At 44.0% G+C, this 20636-nt stretch overlaps 1 protein-coding gene across 1 annotated transcript in view; it reads right to left on the bottom strand.

The window, feature by feature from the left end:
• The window catches only part of TECRL (trans-2,3-enoyl-CoA reductase like), a 67515-nt gene that overhangs the window by 34542 nt on the left and 12337 nt on the right, over positions 1 to 20636 (bottom strand). The window contains exon 2 of the mRNA XM_009649210.2: positions 18019 to 18070. Within this exon, the coding sequence (XP_009647505.1) occupies positions 18019 to 18070 (52 nt within the window). The remainder of the gene's footprint in view (positions 1 to 18018; positions 18071 to 20636) is intronic.

Below are 20636 nucleotides of genomic sequence, written 5' to 3'. Positions count from 1 at the left end.
CCCACTCGAGGAATTGCAGCTCTCAGCAGCACGCCTGGGGAAAGCGAGGCCCCAGCGTCTCTTCACATGGCTCCACTGGAAAGGCCCTCCCTGAGCCGCAGACCAAAAGGTGTTCTGCTGCTTTGACCCACTAAATGCCAGCACAATCATCTGGCTCTTTTTTGGGGGGGGGCTAGTGTAGAGAGACCAGCTCTAGCCAGGCCCCCTCCAGGCAGTGCCCAGCTGTACTGCCCCGGCACGGCACTGAGCTCCTGGCCACACTACCCACTGTACGCTGCTTCCACCGCTCACTAAGCCTTGAGGGCACAGGGCTGGCCTTGGGAAGGCACTTGATGGATCTGGGGCCATTCAGCTAGGCTGCGTTTTTCTTGTTGAAGGACCTTTGGTATGGTGTATCAGGATATTTAAAGAGTGGGAGCAAGGTCTTGAAGTAGATAGATGTTTTTATGGGCAGGCAGTGGAAAGAATGGATCCAGTGTGTCCTGGTCAGTAAAATCTCAGCAGGGTACTGAAATGGATGTTGTTTTTAATGGCTCCATACCCAGGTATCCTGGTTTTGGCTGGGATAGAGTTAATTTTCTTCCTAGTAGCTAGCAGATTGCTGTGGTTTGGATTTAGTACTAGAAAAAAGGTTGATAGCACACTGATGGTTTAGTTGTTACTGGGTAGCGCCTAGACTAGTCAAGGACAGGGCTATTCCATACCATATAACATCATGCTCACTGTGTAAACTGGGGGGAGTTGGCCGGGGGGCAGCGATCACTGCTTGGGGACGGGCTGGGCATCGGTCAGTGGGTGGTGAGCACTTGTTTTGTATATTCTTTTACCTTTATTATTCCTTTTAGTATTAGTACTGGTATTACTATTTTCCTCTGCTGTTTTATTAAACTGTCTTTATCTCAACCCATGTTTTTTACCCCTTTTTCTCTGATTCTCTCCCCCATCCCCAGGGGGGAAGGGGCAGGAGGGAGAGTGAGCGAGCAGCTGTGTGGTGCTTAGGTTGCCAGTTAGGCCTAAACCCTGACACCAGGGACAAATCCCTTCCCTTTTCTTTGTCAGCTTTTTTTCTCTGACTATTTTCTCTGATTTGTTTAATTTGTAAGCTTTCCACGGAAGATCTCTGGCCATGTGATTTACAAAGGCGCCTTGACCTCTAGTTGCTATGGGGACACAAATAACCACTTTCTTAATGACATGTGGGATTTGAAAAAGGAACTATTTGATCATAAGCATCCATTTCTTTCTTCTGTTTTTTGTAACATATGAATGCATCTAGCTACAACCATACTGCTTGCCCAGGGAGAGCAAGTGGTGGGCTGGCTGAATTGATGTCTCCAAACATTGGTTAAGACCAACAGTGTTAAGCACAGGATCTAGGCAAGGGGCAGAAGAACATGCACTTCCCACAGACTACTAAGCAAGTAAGCCCCAGCCTGACGAAGCGTCTGGCTACATGCATCCTTTTTAGCTGTCCATTTGATTGTTCCCGGTGGCCTTAAATACTTAAAATCTGTGAGCATCCATTTTTCCTACAGAAAACTGTGACCCTGGCACCTCCACTGAAGCCCCACAGAGCCTGATCCAGAAGGTTTTCCAGAGCATACCTAATGTCACTATAGCAAAAAGTATTATATTGCATACAGTGCCTGCAGTCATTCTTCTCAAAATATGTCAGAATTTTGCTTTTCTTGCCCAGGATCTGGCAAAGGGGACAGCCCTGTTCATACGTTTGTTCCTGGGAGCAGTTAATCTGCTGTGTCTGCACCAGGACGTGGAATTCCATCCCATGGGACTCTGCATTGCACCTTGGGTCACAAACTCACCTGACTGCATTTTCATTGAAAAAACTTATATAAATGCCTGAACTTGCTGAGGAACAGAATGCTCCTCTCCTCCCCACTTTTTTTTCCCTGAGAAAAAAATCTCAGACTTTAGCTATATTTTGATCGGACAATAATGGACAAATTTCTTAAGAGTCAGCATAGTTTTTCTTAATGAAGATCGATTGTTATTAGTGGTAAACAGAATATTATTTGTCATTTAGAGGTCAATTTATGTCACTAGCAGATTAAGCTTTCAATTTTCCTTCTGAAACAGCTTGACACTGAAAGCAACTGTGGTAATTTAGACAAGCAAAAAGCATCAGAAACAAAAAGCAAGCAAGTATGCAACATTTAGATGTGTATTTTAATATTTGTGCTATGTTGTTTCTCCTTTCCAGTTCCAAAAAAAAGAGAAAAGGAAAAAGAAAAACCAGCCCTGTGCATGTCAATTTTCCATGTAGCCTGCTGCAGAAAGTATAATTAATTTTGATCTTTCTGTGTGGATTTGCATTTAAATTAACGTGCATGGGCAAGGGAAGAGAAAGGGAATAAGGCTCACCTTTTATTTTATGAATAACAACCGCAGAGCAGAATGCAGAGAAACAAGAAAATAGATACCCTGACAAACCTGGAGCTTGAAGCAACGTTCCTGTAAGGGGCTGCCCTTAATCAGTGCGAGGAGGTGAGGAGGTGCGGGATACATCGCGCTGCAGCAGGGCACGGCACTCGGGCCCCACACGCCCAGGGGCTGGGTCCCCAGAGACGTGGGCTTCATGCTGCAGGGAGGTGGCGGGAGGGTTGGTCGGTGAAGCTGGGCTCTGTGTAACGGGTGAGGGGAGTCTTTGGAGCAGGGACCCCCAGGGAGGACTGCATCCTGTGATCACCCACTAAAATAGCACGGAGTTTGCATCATATTTGCAGGCAGTTGTGTTCTGGCTCTGAAACACCAACCCCAATTACAGGATCATAGAGTCGTTTGGTTGGAAAAGACCTTTAAGATCATCAAGACCAACTGTACCTGTCCACCGCTAAACTATGTCTCTAAGAACTTTGTCTACCCATCTTTTAAATACTTCCAGGGATGGGGACTCAAACACTTCCCTGAGCACCCTGTTCCCGTGCCTGAAAACCCTTCCAGTGAAAAAATTTTTTCCTAATATCCAATCTAAACCTCCCCGGCACAACTTGAGGCCATTTCCTCTTGTCCTATCACCCGTTACCAGGGAGAAGAGACCAACCCCCACCTGGCTACACCCTCCTGTCAGGCAGTTGTAGAAGGCAATAAGGTCTCCCCTCAGCCTCCTTTTTTCCAGGCTAAACAACCCCAGTTCCCTTAGCCACTCCCCATCAGACTTGTGCTCCAGACCCATCACCAGCTTCGTTGCCCTTCTTTGGACACGCTCCAGTGCTTCAGTGTCCTTCCTGTAGAGAGGGGCCCAAAACTGAACACAGTATTCAAAGTGTGGCCTCACTGACTACAGGGGAAGGATGACTTCCTTGGTCCTACTGGCCACACTATTTCTGACACAAGCCAGGATGCCATTGGCCTTCTTGGCCACCTGGGCACTCTGCTGGCTCATATTCAGATGACTGTTGACCAACAACCCCAGATCCCTCTCTGCCAAGCAGCTTTCCAGCCACTCTTCCCCAAGCCTGTAGTGTTGCATGGGGTTGTTGCAACCCAAGTGCAGGACTCGGCACTTGGCCATTTTGAATCTCATACAACTGGCCTTGGCCCATTGATCCAGTCTGTCCAGGTCTCTCTGCAGAGCCCTCCTCCCCTCCAGCAGATCAACAGATCATTAAAAGAGACATGAGTAATTTATGTCAATTGAGGATCTGTATTCTGGCAGTTACCTTTGTCTTTGATTCTCCTGTCTCTACAAGTTCCAAAAAGGTAACAAAGATAATTGTTGAGGTACCAGGGGGATGTGAGAACTTGAGCAGATTTCTCTTTCTAAATATAAACTCTGTCAGTGAAGCCTTGATACAAAGGGTGACCCAAACATGAGAAACTGCACATTAAGGACCACACATTTGCCAAACTAAATATGTGTTTCAGGGACTAAAAATATCCTTCCTTCTCTATCTGCCTGTCCATATTCTAACACAGGATTTTTAAAAACGAGCTTAATGTTTGGTGGTTTATGAAATCAGTTGCTGTCGATCTGAATCCTTAACTGTTCAAATACCTTTACTGCTGTGGCAGTAGCCAAGCCAGCCAAGGGTTTCATAGGAAGCAAAGCAGCTCATTTGTGCCTCCACCTCAAGATGTACGGGGCAGAGGAGTGTCCTACCCCAGGCTCTAGTTATGTTTCTTCATAAATTAGTCAATTAGCTAATGAAATATGCTAATGAAGTATAATTTTCTTTTCATATTTGACTGTCCAGGGGATAGCGCTCTCTCCAGCCTTTAATCTAATCAGGATGCATTCCCTCGCTAACCCCTAATAGCAACATGGTTTTTGTATCTAATGGCCACACCAATGCCATCAACAATTAACTGACACATTTGAACTGACAAGATTTCTTCCTTAGTGCAAATTAATTTCTCATAAATTTATTGGTAAATTCACCACACTGAAACTTAATCCCCACTAACAAGAGGGCTAAACTGTAGTTTCTCCATAAACGATGAGGAAAAGGCAGCACAGATCTGCCCTGCTTTGGGAGCAGATGAGACACTAGCATGTGAGCCAGAGGCTCAGTCATGTTCTCGTGTACTTCCTGGGAGAAGTTTATTTGGGTTGGTTTAATTCCCCCATCCCACCACCTTAATTAGGTTGAGTAGAGGCTTCAGTGGCCCGGCAGCACTGCCACAAGGCTTGGGAAAGCGCTCTTCCCATCTCAGCTCTACGAGGGAGGACAAATAATTCTCCCTCTGCGTACTGCAGTTCCCCTGCTGTGAAACGAGGCTATAGTACCTTTCCAGCAAATAGAGGCATTATGAGGATAAACAGCAAACATGATTGATTCCAGGTCGCCTCCCATGCACACTGTGAGTGATGCTCTAGCTCACACAGAGAGCACAGGACCTGCCATCCCAATGTCTCCCAGCAAGAGATGGGTCCAGGCAGGCTGTCTGCACACCAGCCACAAGGCAGCCATGTGGAAAGAAGGGTAACATGCTTAAATCTGATCAGCAAAGTGCTTTTCCACAGTTATACAGACATGGCCTATGAGGGGCTTGATTATGGTGATATTGCTTGGTGAGTATGTTCATTCTCATCCTTGAGGGATGATGTTTCATCCCAATCTATACAGCAAACACTTCATGGCTTTTGAACACCTCTACTGATTTTCCTCTGCAAATGCCATAGCCGCAACTCATCTAGACTGTTTGTGAGCTCTGAACTTGTGCTCTAATGGCAGAATATAAAAAAAAATACTGCCTTCCCATTAGTATGTATTTAAACCAGAGCAACATATGTTGTTCAAAGCAAATAAATCACTGGCATAATCTTTTGTTCTATTTCTGTGCCATTCATTGACAATTTTTGGAGCTGGCCTTCTTATCTGCAGGGATAATTAGTTGAAAATTTACAAAAATATTTCTGATGCTGTAGAAACATGGCTTTTGTTTCAGAATTTGGAGTTGTTTATGGAGAAAGTGAGGTTGTTTAAACCCTGGGTTTAAACCCAGAAAAAACTTCCTAGTCTTGTGTTTGGTGACTGGCTTACTGGTTCTTTTTCACCCTCTGATTTTGCATGTACAGTTCTCTTTTTACATTTTCTGCCTCCAGATTTTCTTTCTAACCACTTTTATGGAACAATTTAGACTATAAACTCACTTTTCTCCACCTGACGCTTTGGTAACTTCTGGTTGGCAGGCTATGAAGTTAAGTTTGCCTGCCTTAAGGAGAAAATCCAGTCATGTTAACTGATGTTAGGCATGACTTAGTTTTCTGAGCCAGAAATCTTGATTGGAAAACGTGGTACGTCCTATATTCATTTTGATGGGAAATCAAAAGTATGAGCCATATTACTCCAAAACCAAGTCAAAATGTAAGCATGCATTGAAAACTGGCTAGTGGCTAGATTGCAGCCTTAAACCCACATCCAATAAATGTCATCACAACAGCAACAATAAAAGAGGTGAAGGAAAAGTTAAGACTTTCCAAGATGTATGCTAAGTAATTAAAAAGTTTATCTAAAAACAAAAGGGAGCAAAGTATGAAGAGAAATCTTCCTACCCTGATACAGCCCTCAGTTTATAATCCATTACTGACCTTTCAGGTAGGCAACGATGAAATTGCAACTAGAAGTCTGAGGGAAATCAAGAAAGACTTGTGGGCCGTGGGACAACTGTTTAAGGGATCAGGAGCACAAGTAGTGTTCTGCTCTATTCTTCCAGATGCAGGGAATGATGAGGAAAGACACAGGAAGAGCCAGCAGAGCAATACCTGGCTCTGAGCCTGGCATCACCAGCAGAATTTGGGGGTTTTTGATCATGGGTCAGTCTACACAGCACCAGGCTTGCTGGCAACAGACAGGGTACACCTCCTCTCAAAGGAGTAAAAGGAATCTTTGCACAGGAGCTAGCAGGGCTCATTGAAAGAGCTTTAAACTAGATTTGAAGGGGGGAAGGGCTCACTAGAGATAAGGCTGTGAGTGGCATGCCAGTGTTTGAGGGATGGTGTGCTAGCAAGGTCCTTCAGTCTGCTGTCTCAGTGGAGGTAAGGCATGGAGATCCATGCAGCAGCAAAAACACAAGGGTTATGGATGTGTTAAGAACCACAGAAGCACCTGAGAATGGTCACATAGGAACTAGGGCTTCTTTCCCCAGAAAGGTGGCAGGATCAATAGCCCAACTGAAGTGCCTCTACACCAATGCATGCAGCACAGGCAACAATCAGGAGGAGGTGGAAGCCACTGTGCAGCAGGAAAACTATGATATAGATGCCATTACAGAAAAATGGTGGGATGACTCACACAACTGGAGTGCTGCAGTGGATGGCTATAAACTCTTTGGAAGGGATAGGCAAGGAAGGAGAGGTGGTGGGGTAGCCCTGTGTGTTAGGGAGTGTTTTGATTGTCTAGAGCTTAACAATGGTGATGATAGGTTCAAGTGTTTATGGGTAAGAATCAGGGGGAAGGCCAACAATGCAGATATCATGGTGGGAGTCTGTTATAGACCACCTAACCAGGATGAAGAGGCAGACAAAATATTTCATAAGTAGCTAGGAGAGGTCTCACAATCATGAGCCCTTGTTCTTGTGGGGGACTTCAAGTTACCAGATGTCTGCTGGAAATAAAATACGGCAGAGAGGAAACGGTCTAGGAGGTTCCTGGAGTGTGGGGAAGATACTTCTGAGACAGCTGGTGAGTGAGACAAGTAAGGAAGGTGCCCCGCTGGACCTGTTGTTTGGGAACAGAGAAAGACTTGTGGGTGATGTGATGGCTGGAGGCCATCTTGGGCAAAGAAATCACAAAGTGATAGAGATTTTGATTCTTGGAGAAATAAGGAGGGAAGTCAGCAGACCTGCTACCTTGGACTTCTGGAGGGCAGACATTGGCCTGTTTAGGATCCTGGTGGACAGAGTCCCTTGGGAGGCAATCCTGAAGGGCAAAGGAATCCAGGAAGGCTTCAAGAAGGGAATCTTAAAGGCACAGGAGCAGGCCATCCCCATGTGCTTAAAGATGAGCTGGCGAGGAAGAAGACCAGCCTGGCTGAATGGAGAGTTTTGTCTGGAGCTCAGGAAAAAAATGAGAGTTTATGACCTTTGGAAGAAGGGGCAGGCAACTCAGGATGACTGCAAAGATGTTGTGAGGTTATGCAGGAAGAAAATTAGAAGGGCTAAAGCTCAAGTAGAACTTAATCTGGCTGCTGCTGTAAAAGACAATAAAAAATGTTTCTATAAATACATTAGCAAGAAAAGGAGGGCTAAGGAGAATCTCCATCCTTTACTGGATGCGGGGTAAACATAGTAACAAAGGATGAGGAAAAGGCTAGTTTAGCTAGATGCTAAGCTTTCCACGCTTTCAGAGGCCCCATCTATTTGTGTATGTGTTTGCTTGTTTTCAAACATTTAAGAAAGAGGTGAAAATAATTTGAAAGGGAGGGTAGTAGGTGAAACACCACATGCCTCAGTGTCTGGCTTCTTTTTCCAGAGTCTTTTAAGGGATCCAGAGGTGCCTGTGCCTCTGTTTCCCCAGATATGAGATGAGGTGTTTGGGTTCCTCATTGAAAACTTTGATACTTATTGGTAGGGATAGGATTTAGTTTCAATATAATGTCGGTTGGTAGAGTGTGGTAGAGTGGGGGACTGGAAATAACTACATGCAAGACTGGAATACAGAAGTGGATGTGCAAAGGCACCTAACATCCATTAGTAGCAAGGAGAGCCTGACAGTGGGCAAGGTCAGACCACATTTTACATCAGCACCACTTGTGAATGAGCTGCAGATCCAGTAGAACTCGCATGTCAACTATTTCAAAGGTGAATCATTTCCAACAGCAAATATATTCAATATCATTGCAATTTGAGGATAATTTAGAAAGAGGCAGGACTCCCCTCTACTACATTATTTCTATTGTGAATCATTTGTACAGCTTCTTGTTTTTGAGGTATTGCTTTCATTAACTTGAAATAGTGGCAAATATCAAGCTTTGTTTGAAAGATTTATTTTGGTTGTTCTTAGGGTTTCTTTCCCCCCATGACCAAACAGGAAAATAAATAAATAAACAGGATACAAATAGGAGAGAGAGAGAGTTAAATAGATGCAAAAGAAGTCACCATCACAGGGTGACATCCTTCACATTCATGTCTGAACAGCCTCCCTCACTGTTGTCCTTCTCACCTGGCCCTAACCCCAGAACTGCAGCTACTTTTTATGTCATACCTCCTCTTGGCCCTGTGGAAGCCGGGGGCTGCAGAAGCACAGCCAAGGAAGCCATGAGGTGGAGAAGACCTGGGGGAAAGTCTGAACTTAGCAGCTGAAGCTGCTGCCTCTTCTCTAACCTGTCTAGCAAAGGTGACACCATGTAATTTTTTTTCTTCTGCTCATCCGGAGTTTCCCAAGAAGGAGGTAGGTTCCTCTCGTTCCAGCATAGGAGATTCACTTCCTCTTCTGTTGTGCAGTGCCTGTGGGCTCTGTTTCACAAGAAGTCCCTGGGACATCTCATGGAGCTCCTAGTAAGAGAAACTGTTGGATCTTTCTGTAAATTCATCTGCCAAACTCTGCTGTCCACAAGCCCAGGGACTCCTATGAAAAACCTGATGTAGATGCAGAGCACGTTTAAAGGCCTGAAGTGACCTTGACCCTGCCGTAATCAACAGGCATCTGTCTTATTAATGGACAAGAGATTCGTTTCACAATCATGAAGACCCACTGTGGTTTTTAGTATCTCGAATTCCCTGAATGAACATTAAGCCCACATGAATTTGGTGGTGAACACCAGGTTAATCCTGGAAGTCTATCTGTTCTTCAGAGCAAAATGTAATATCCGAATTTAAACTGATGTAGGGGCTGTTTGAGAACCAAAAGTACTTTGGCATCTTCTATTAACACTTCAGTAGGCTTTCATTCTTCATTTTACCTGAGACTAGATATTCTCTAGGGCCTGGATTATTTCTTACAGGGCCTTGCACTGTCCTTTTCTCAGCTGAGCCACAGGCACTAATATGAGACACATTGTATCTCACAATAGGCAATTCTGATAAACAAATTTTGTTGTTTCTCATCTAGATCTGTCAATTAAATCTACTGCAAAAGCAAGAAAAGCAAAGAATCTAGCTATGAAATTTCCTTTTCTTAATGAGGCATTTAAATAGCATCTCACATCGGTTCTCTGGTTGTTTACATAAGATGTCATTTGTGATGCATTGTTAGAGCCCTGTAAATCTCAGCTGGGAACAATATCCCAGAGAGCAGAGACGGCCAGTTCTGCTTCAAGCCACATCTCAATAGATTTTCTGCCTTTTCTTTTGTTATGTTACTCATCTGAAATGACATCTGTAATCCTGTTAATGAAATGCAATAACATCAGATGCAGCAGCTGCCAAAAAAAAAGAGAAATAATGTGAATTTCCATTAGGGTTTTTGAGTTTATCTTCACTTTTTCTATTACTGGTTTAAATATTGCTGTTTTTTCTGAAGGTCGTCTTATTTCTATGAGCATTTAATGGATGATAGCCTGGCTTTTGTGGCTTAGACACCTTACTCCCTCCGGTTCAATAGGTCATTAGGTATATATTTAAGTCACTCTTTGTCCCAAATGTGTCTTACGGCATCACAGCCAAAACAGACAAAAGATCCCAAGGTGGATGAAAGGCAGGTTAATGATTCTTATTTTATAGATGAGAAAATGAAGCTTGAAAGGGAGCAAGTGTCTAGCACACAACTCACCCCAGTCAGTAGTGTGACTCCCCCTGGTTTTGAATTGAGCCTTAAAGACCTAGGTCTTAAACATCACATTCATTTCAGTGTGAATCAGTTGACTTCAAAAATCCCAGTTGGCCCCCTGGCTTTTATCGTTATCTGTAGAAGACCGAAATGCTTTAAAAATCTGACCCTAAAATTCTTGTTTAAGGTCCTGTGCTACTAAGTGCACTTGCTTCTAAACCAGCTGGCTGAGCCAAACCTCAACCACGGTTTTCTAATTCAGTACATAATGAAAATATTCTTTGTAACTACATGTACATTTCAGAAAGCAAAACTCCAGGGATATCTGATCAGACACTTTCTAGACTGATTTAATATTTCTTTCTCCACAACTTACAATGAGATTCAAATACTCAGCAAAAGTGAACTGCAGGTGCCTAGTCTGCTGCTTGCTCTCATTATTAAGTCCAATAGTTGGGAGCAAGAAGTCAGACATCAGCATCCCAGCTAGAAACGTCCAAATGCAATTTCTGGGCTTTAGCAGCATCAACAAGAGAGATATGAGGCTTGAAGGGGAGGATTATGACCACAGCTCAGGATGCAAAATAGTTTCTGTCAAGTGCACGGCACCTTCTGGGGGGGGCTGCCTGATGGCTACACCACTGTGATTGCAGCCGGAACGCTCCATGAATTGTCTGTCCCTTTTGAAAATTGGCCAGAACTGGTTTTCTGTAATTCCAACACAGAACGTGGGAGGAAAAAAAAAAAAAAAAAAGAGGGATTTTGGGGTCTAAGTATAGCATGAGTTTTTAGTCACTTTGAAGTTGAAAATCATGAGGCTAACTCAGTTTGGTGGCTTCTTTCTTTTAACTGCTTTTCTGACTGGTTATTACAAAAGAAGTGAAAGTATTTCCAGCATTCACAAGCGTGCTTTTGGCAGCTAAGCCATAAATTCAAGTTACGCAAATCTGTACCAGCAGACTGACTCTTGTATTTTGTATTGAGAGATTTGCACAGATATGCCACAAATAAGCTGAGAGGAGGTCATCCTCCTGATACTTGTTCCTGCACGGATCAGAAACGAAGCCTACTGGAGAGGCTGGCCTCGCGGCTGAAGCAGCATGCCAAGGCAAGAATTTTAGGTCTCTGCTCTGACACGCATATGCTGCAGAGGCAGGAAGCAATTTACTCACGAATTAGATCTCTGATCGTGAGCTGGGGAGGAAGATGGTGGCGGCTGGTTTGAGTTTTGTGGCAGGAGCTGCTGCTTACTTTGTGCTTAGCCTTGCAAATCAAAAAGCAAAGAGTTTAAGTATACACAAGCCTCATTGTGGAAGTAACAAGAAATTCAAGGAGTTTCTCATAAGTGGAGCTGTGTTGGCAGGCATAAAGAAGTAAAAAGAGCTTATGATTGTGTCATTTGAGGGATACTGAAATTCGTCCTATACTAGTCTTCTGTTGCTATCTTCTGTGTGACTAAGACAAAAGAAAAATAAATTATAAGACAAAATAAATTTCATCATGTTTGTTGACAAAGTCAACACAGATGAATGAGCAATTTACCCAGATGAAATCACCGTACTTCTTAGTGCCCATTTGCAATAACTGCCCGTCCTTAGTGATTCGCCTTGATTGCTAATTTCCAATTGAGTTGTTATGAATGCAGAGAGGGGGAAATTTATTGAAAAGAAATAGTTGGATGTGACTGCCAACCCAATGCACTCTGCGAATCTGCGCTGGGGCGGTAATGCTGGGCCTATGAGCTCTGCAGTCAGGCAGCCTGCACAGCAGGGTATTGTCTGTCCCTTTGAAAACTCATTCATGTATGGATTTGAGCTGTGACTCTGGGCTAGTATGAACTACTTAAGAGAAAAACGGGGAGGAAGGAGTTTGAGATTTCTCAAAAGCCATAGACTTTGCAGCTGCCTTTCTGGCTGGGGAGTGCATCCAGCTCAAGGCAACTCATGGCAGGATCAGGTTGTGGCCCGCTTTCCAAAATTTTGGCTTTTTCAAAGCCTGATCTCCTAATATAGGGCAGGAGAAAGATCCCTCTGGAAGGCTCTATGCCCTAGATATAACTTATTTGGGTCTCTTCAGTTTGTGAGACACATGAAGGGCTCCTGGTTGATTGACAGCCCATGACTATGAAGTCGGCCTGGGAGAGCCATAAATAGCATAATTCAGCTTCTCTGAGTCCCCAGCAGGTGTATTCATCGGGCACATGAGTCTCTCCAGGCATCAAAATTGACAGATTTCATTAACTTTCTTCAACTTGAGAATCCAGCTGTAATAGCCAGTGTGGAGAAATCAGAAGAGCTGCAGGTTCTCAGCAAGACTGTGTTATCAGACAGTCCTGATTACACAGCGCCGGTAGGCAAGGCACTGGCTTAGCAGTCACTGTTCTCCCCGGCACTGCTCTTAATGACTAATCCCCACAGCATCCTTTCTCACCTCTCTGAGCCTTGCAGTTTAACATCGCAGACAGCCTCTAGAAGGGAATTACGTGATACAGTACGAACAGTCACCCTTTCCAGCAACAGCTCTGCATCCAGCTCTCGCATTTTAGCACAGGCCTGGCAAAATACGGAGTTATTCCTTAAGCCCTTGCTCTTGGAATTATGCTACTAGCTTTCAGATGTCATTAAAAACAGGAAAGTTGCAGAACCAGAGCATGAAAACCCTTAGCAGACTTTCTGGAAAGGAGAAAGGACCAAAGGCCCTTGCTAGCATACCATCCCTCTGCTAAAGGATTAGTTTTAGTACCTCACGCCTTAAGCTCCTCTCACAAGGCTTGCCTTGTGATTTCTAAGCAATGAGAGAATCTTCTCCTTGCTCTTCACCAGTCCAGCCTGGCTTCCTCCTTTCTGTGTTTTGAAGATCTGCTTCAGGCTTTGGGGGGGAACAACAACCTGTTGGTTTTAAAATGCTGCTCTCCTTCCAGCTGCTCAGCACTGGCTGAGCTCAGCGCTACCGACAGGCAGCTCAGGGGAGAAGCGGGGTGGAGGCAGTCACGGGTCATTCGGAGAAGGGAAGGAGGGAGGATATGCAGAGGCCTCCTGTCCAACTGGGAAAGAATTGTGTGATATGGTACTTCTGCTTATGTTTGTCCTCTGAGATGGTAAGGTATCTCCTCGCGTTAGGGATAAAGGTCTTATTCAAGGCACTTGGAAGTCCGTGGGAGCGTTTAATAGACTCGGTGAAATGGCGCGTTGGAAGGGCCTGCACAGGAGCCTCTGATCTCGCTTTTGTGGGGGGAGTCAGACACCGTATGCTCTGACCAGGTGCTCTGGAGGGTGATGACATCTCTAAGGGGCTGCCTGTTTTCCTATGGCTTCTGGGGAACATGCAGGACGGGAGCAGCAGGCAAAACCTGGCAGATGAACCCATCCTAACACACTCTCCTGCAGCCTGTAAGGAGGAGGCTAGAAGAGAGATTGGTCCCCACCACAGAGAAGGAATTGCTGTCTTTCTCCTCTCTCTAGAGGAAAGCAGCAGAAAATATCTCAGTGGTTTTCCAGGGCACATAGCTCTTAGGATCACTATAGAAATACCTGGAAACAAGCAGTTGGAAGAAGGTATAGCAGACTTCTAAAGTTTCATAGCACCCAGAAACCATGCTATTTATTCTTGAATGCCATCTACTAACAATTTATTTCTTAATTACTTTCATTGACATTTCTTATTTTAAATACCCTATGTAACATCTGTGATGTGGGGGGCCTGCAGTTTCGGAGCTGAAGGAGTTAATATTTTATTGGGACAGCTGGTCAGCTTGTAATGTTCCTTATACCTTGAGCACCTCATTCCCCTTTGCAGACTGGGATATTCTGTCTGTGTTTTCAGTCCTCCCTTCAACTTCCCTTTTTCTTTCCACCCATCGCCAGGCTTCCTCCCACCTGCCCGCGCTTCCCTGCCTGCTCCTTCCACCTAGAGGGCAGCTTCTGGCCTCCCTAAGCTCACTCTTCTGACTCCAACGAGTAGCTCTAGTTGTGCTACCTCCTTGTGCAGGAGATTGCATCCATGAGTTTGTTACAGTATTGCTGAGATCTTATTTCCCCCTCTTCTTTCAAGAGCTTTTTCAGCAACTTTTGTGCAGTAACCTTGAAAATATTTAATGATCATTGACTCCACTATATTACCTGTTCCAGAGGTATTTTATTTTAGTTATGTGATACCTGAATTAGCATTATTATTACAGTTTTTCATTTTCTATCTGTAAGATTTCCTCCCCCACCAGTCCAATACATTTTGCAAAGATAAAAATAAATTAAAGGTGAAGAGTTATGGCCAAGGACAAGAGCTTGCAAAGTTCAGCCTACGAGGTATTTCTTTCCCCATTGAAAATATAATCTTTATAGATAAAGGAAATGCCAGATACCTAACTCATTATAAGCAACTGAGAAAATGGGACTAAAGGCTTCCTTCTTATACACTTAGGTTTTGGCTTGGTTTCACCTCTGCCACCTAGCCAAAGGAATGAGGAAAACAGTAGTAAAGACCCCTAGTGCACAGCGCCAATTTGATTGTGGCTTCTTTGACCGTACCTTAGATAAGACAGTGTGATGGCCACTAGCACCCAGGCACTCAGCTGCCATGCAATTTCAGACAGCAAACATCAATCAGTAGAAGTGTAGATATTGGTATGATGCCACTACAGAAGATGATTTTCGTCCTCAATATACTTACATTGTGGAACTCCTTCCCAGAGGATTTTGCTGAGGTCAAAACTGTAAGTAGGTTTAAAAAGGATTAGATATATTCATGGGGGGGGGTGGGCAGGTGTGATGTGTGCTATTAAGCGTGACAGCCTGGATGTTACAGAAAGCCCCTGATGGCTGGAAGGCTGCAACAGGGGAACTGCTGCTCTGTGCTGAGCCTGGCTGGTACTGCCAGGGGCAGCAGCCACAGCCACCAGGGGCTGATGCAAAACAGCGGTCTTCAGTCTGGAGAAAGCCTTTGGATTCCTATGGAAATGGCTATTTGTCTTAATTGGTTATTCTCCACTAAGAGCTCATAGATCCCCAAGTCTCCAAGTGATAAAACTGGGATTGCCCCCCTGAACTCAGTGCCACAGAAAGCACAGGGGGGTTTGCTGGGGTTGTTTCAGTAGAGGCAGTTTTGCTGAAGTGAGGGCTAAGGAGTGTTTCAGCATTTGTTCCTGGACTTCTAAGTCCATAGTCTGTCTTTTGGAGAAGCATGGATCCAAACTAACGTTTGACTGACTTAGAAGCTACTGAGTAGTAACATGTTATATGTCACTTGCATCCCATTTCTTTTATTTTAATGATTAACAGCCTCCTGTGTTGCAATTCATAATTCAGGCTTTTTCCTCCTTTCTTGAATCAGGCAGCAAAAACTGATCCGTGACAGAAGATGTGAAATTGCTGCACAGGGGTCCCTCTCACTGAAGGGCTGACAAGATACTAGCTGAGGAGAACGCTTAATTGCATGGGTGATCAAAGGAGAATGTATGAAGACAGGGAGACTGTAGGGGGGGTGTATGTAGGAGTGTGTTTTAGCAAGAGATTATAGGGGAACACGTGAGTCTGGCACATGGGAAATGACAGAAACGAATGCATGAGCCAGTACAAAATAGCACGATAACCAAAGGCATGCACGGATCAGCTTCAGCCCCTTCTCAGCTCTTGCCTAAAAGAACTGTATTCTGTAAGCTGTCATCCTCCAAACTACATGAGAGAAAAAAGGGAAGGTTTGTTCTTTGCAAGTGGGAAAGGAGGAGGAGGGGGGGAAACCTCATGAGGCAACAAGATCCAGGCTGAACCAGAAAAGAGAGATCAAAGCAATGAGCTGGAGTGGGAAGAAAGGACGCAGGACACTGACACGGTGTACTCCTGGGAATGGTGGGAACTGAACTAAAAAATTGAAAACTGAAAAAGCATTGCAGGCACATGCCAGCCCATCCATGTGCTGTAAAACGCTGTACTGTCAGAGTTTCAGTTCACAAATTGTATCGTGCTTTGTTGTATTGCTTACTGTCTTCCTTTATACTCAGCTCCACTTACGTCACGGGGAGTATTTGAGGAGCAAGGTACCTCTAAATATGAAAACAGATACCATTAAAATGGCTTACACACAGACTTGTACCATTTTAGCCCAAATCCATTAAAAAGCTCATTACAGTTAAATTGGCATAAACCTCTGTGCCAGTGATCTTCAGCTGATTTAAGCTGCATCAATATAAAAGCAGTTTCAATTGATTTAAGAGAGTCTAGGCAGAAATGCACTGCATTTCACAAACTGATGGGAGGACATACTCTTATTGAAATATTAAAACGCGTGCACTCAGTCTTTTCATATTCAGCTGCAGGGGTTTTGAACTTTTACCATTTTTTACTTTACAAGTCCTTACAGGGAGTGAAAACAAGTCATTTTGGAGCAGTCAGATCAACAGCCTTTTGCTTCATCAACTAAACCTTTGTGCAATCACAGAAGCCTTCAGCTTTAGCGTTTTATAAAATTCTAAGGATGGAGGAGAAGCATAATATTTCTCCTACTTATGCTACTCTGAACTCAGTATTAGTGTCTGACTATAGCTTTCTTTTGCAAAAGGCATCTAGCTTTCAGTTGAATTCACCCTTTTTTTGTAAAAATAATGAAAACCCATCATCTAAGATGCTTACTCCAACAGTAAACCATCCTGCCTCTTGGAACCAAATGCCTCATTCCTAATTTGAGTTTCTCTGGCCTTCACTTCCAACCCTCAATTCTTGTTGCATCTTTTTCTACTCAACTAAACACCTTTCCAGTTCTAAGAAGTCCAGTTCAAGTTAATAGGCCTTGCATAGACCTGCATATCTCAAAAGTGGGTGACACTCAAGGTTACCAGTCCTCATCACAAGTAGCTCTTTACCTCCCACAGGCAGGAGTGAGAGAAACATTTCTCAGTCTAGGAGCAAAGGCAGCACAGTTAGGATCTCTATAAACACAGATACAGCAGTATTTTAGTATTTCAGAACTCAAGGCACACTATACACACATATACGTCCTGTAGGTTTCAGGTACATCTGGTCCCACTTCCCAAAATCCTGACCAGCAATTCAGTGGATAACAGTAAATGCCATCAAACTTTGGTGCTCGGCTACTTTCATTGCTGTTTCTCCCACCTTTCCAACCACCTCCATCTAGAAAGGGCTGGAAGCACGTGGCTAGGACGACGCAGAAAGGAAGCATCCAGCAAAACTGCTTTGTTCTCTGGCAGGAAGAAAAGAGAGATTTCAAGTATGATTGCTCTAATCTCTTCTCACGTACAAGGTCCATATCTGCAGTCTGTACGTGCAAAAATTACCCTCTCTCCCAATATTTTCTCCCCTCCTCATGGATATGGAAACCAAAAAAAGCGGTACTAGAAGGGAGGTTGCCCTGACCATTAAGGAACTGGACATGGCTGAGTGAGTCAGCTGAGAACTCTGTCAGATTGTCTGCACGATCCCAGATAAGTCATTTAATCACTCTGTGCTCGAGTTCCCCACTACAGTAGTTATTTGGTCTGCATGGTTTGTTTATGGCCAGCTTGAAGCAGTCTAATGTTATTGAAGCTTATCTAGTGTAACACTGTGAGGGCAAATGCAGTTGTGGTCTTGAATTGATGCCGTGTAATGTTAAAAAGAGGATAGAAAAGTATTGCTCCTCATGGGCTGGCAGTGATAAATTATGCAGTCCTCTCCTTCCAGCCTCTCACATCTGCGATAGCTACAGTGGAACCTTAGTCCTAACACTGCTCTTATGTAGCACTGGGGCTGCCAAGCCAGTCTCGGCTTTCAGGGGAGATTTCATGAAAAATAAATTTGACAATTTCTCCAAACTGAAAGGCCTCTAACCATGCCTCTAGCCTGCTAGCCATAGTACTTACATGCTTTGTGAAATTTGTGTTTCACATCAAGAAGGGTAGATGATGGAGGTACCTGGAAAAGAAAATAAAATGCATGCGGATTAATTTTTCTGTTGTCTTCACTCTGGGATCCCTTCTCCCCTCCTCTAATGAAGAGATTATTCAACTTGTCTGCAAGTTCCTTAGGCAATAATGAAGCAAATCAGCAAATTTGCTGTCACATGTTGGTATGTTATTAAGGATTGCCCACATTTGATTTACACATTACCTGGGACATCTCTGCTTGGCCGATGGGAGGGTAAAATCTCAAGGGTCAAGAGGGAAAGCTGCTGGCCCTGCGTGAGGCAATAACTGCCTCCAAGATCAAGTGGGACAACTTAAAGGGTTAGCTTTAAAGTTCAGTTCAAGCATGCTGGGGCCTGGCTCTCAGAGACATGAAAGGGTTTTCCTGAGGGGCCAGTAGCAAAGGTGGCAGGTTCTGTCCTTTCTGCCTGAAATGAATTTGCTTCTGCATGCTGTTGTTCATGTGCACTGAAGCAATTCAGGTGTCACAGTGTTAGATGGCAGCCTGAAGGCCTTTTAGGCTCTATTTTATTATGTATATTGATTTCTAAATACACTTTGTGCAAAGTATCTGAGAAACGCAGAATTTACTAGAGCGAAAGACTTAGAAGTACCTTGCATTTACAAGGAAAGGCAATGGTAAGCTTCGGGAAGTAGTACGTTGAGCTTGAGATCAAGGTGGCAAGAGACAAGGGTCTGGTCTTAACAAGACCAACACTTTGCAGTGGACACTATAATATTCTATATTGTTCATTTAAGCACAAAGACTGAGAAGTAAATTGGACTGTGTCTTAACCATGGGGATCTGCTTTGGCTCTAGAAAGGGACCTCATTGCTGCAGTCAGAAAGCAGAATGCAGGAAACCACCTTCCCTGGAGACTTTAGGCACCTGTGCAGCATAGGCTAATACCGTATGAAGTGGTGGTGACATACAGCAAAATCTTGAGGAGCACCAGAATTTCTTTGGGCTGAGGTAGAGAAACAGGCATGGCACTGTTTTCCCTGGCTGGGCACTCATCATCTGGTTCACTCTTTCTCCAGCTTCCCTCAGTCTAACCAGAACACGGCAGCTTCCTGACGTAGCCTCCTTGGCACTTACACAGGAACCCAACAGTTCTGCTCTGCAGAAGCTTGTCTGTCTCCTCCCACCTGAAGATTTCTATGGGGTTTGCTGGGCAATTCAATTCCTCTTTCACTGGATTAGTTAGAACTCATACACTTAAGACTTACTGAGCCTTGCTTGAATCTTGGCACCATCTTTAGCCTGGTGTCTCACTTCTTCCAAATGTGATTAGTGATATTTATCTATCTATCTATTTTACTTATTAGTGATATTAGTGAACTGTGACAATACCCATGCATATAAAGTAGAGAAGAACAAAAGGAATTCTGCTAGTAGAGATCAGTCAGCACCTTAAAACAGGTTGTTTTGCTGAAAAGACTGAGTCTGGAGAAATGCTCACATAAGAAAATAAAACTGCTGACTCAAAAGGAACAGATCAGTACCGAAAGAAAAGTTTTGCTCTTATATAACTTGACACCCCATGCAAATATACAATATACGTGTCATTAGTGCTTAGGAGTAAGCCAGCTTGTTTCCAGTAATAATATGAATAGGCAGAGAGCTCAATTCAGATTTCAATATCTAAAGCTGTACAAAGATACCTGTGCTAAATGGTATGTGAAGTTCAGATTTTCCCTATCTTTTTCTTTGGGTTTAAATGAGAACACTTTATTTTCCACAGTTACAGAGGGCTTTACTGGGCACTGGAAAAGTCCTTCTTCGCAGAAACTGCTCTAAGAGAACTTCTATTTAAACCCTGACTTGTCTCTCTGATGCCAACTCAACCCAAATCAGGGGCTGGACTCCTTGAAACCAAGGACATACCTTCACCCCTCCCCGACATCACCAAGGTCTGTATTGCACCCAAACCATGTTTTGAACAGTACTGGGCCAGGAGAGGGACATTTTCCTTGGAATTCCTGAGGCCAGCTGGATCCCTTTTCTTCCCAGCTACAGGGAACAATAGAAGAAGCCATCTTATCTTTCTCAATTCAAAAAGGAAAGGATACATTTTATCTGTATTCATTGCACTTAAGTCATTCCACACAACACCCGGTAGAACAGCACATCTCCCATAGTCTACATGTGCATTTCTTGTAAAGTGCACAACTACTGTGGACTTGAATATGGGAGGTGGGGGGGATCTGGGGTGTGTGTGTGTATGTGTATGTTTTCAAAACCTCTAAAAATATCTAAAATTGCTTTTTAACACCTTGCAATCCCACACCTGTGAAGTCTGGAGCCTAGAATCCGTCAGATATGGATGGAAGTGCTGTTAGCTGGAAATGACCCCATGGCACACAAGACTGTAGACCAAAATCTGTCATGTGTCCTAGCACAGGGCAGGTGTGCAGGCTTTCAGAACTGGCATGGCCAGCTCAAAGACAGGGATGGTCTTTTCCGATGTGATGGAGGATCACCTGGCTTTCTAATTACAGTATAAACTGAATTACTGCAGAGCCTGCATCCCTACAGGAGATCAGCATCTCACCACTCTGGGTTCTGGGAAAGA

Source organism: Egretta garzetta, unplaced genomic scaffold (genome assembly GCF_000687185.1).
Source record: "Egretta garzetta isolate BGI_Z169 unplaced genomic scaffold, ASM68718v1 scaffold41, whole genome shotgun sequence".
Classification (NCBI taxonomy): Eukaryota; Metazoa; Chordata; class Aves; order Pelecaniformes; family Ardeidae; genus Egretta; species Egretta garzetta.
Note: the sequence above shows the minus strand (reverse complement) of the source record. Positions and strands in the feature narration are given on the sequence as shown.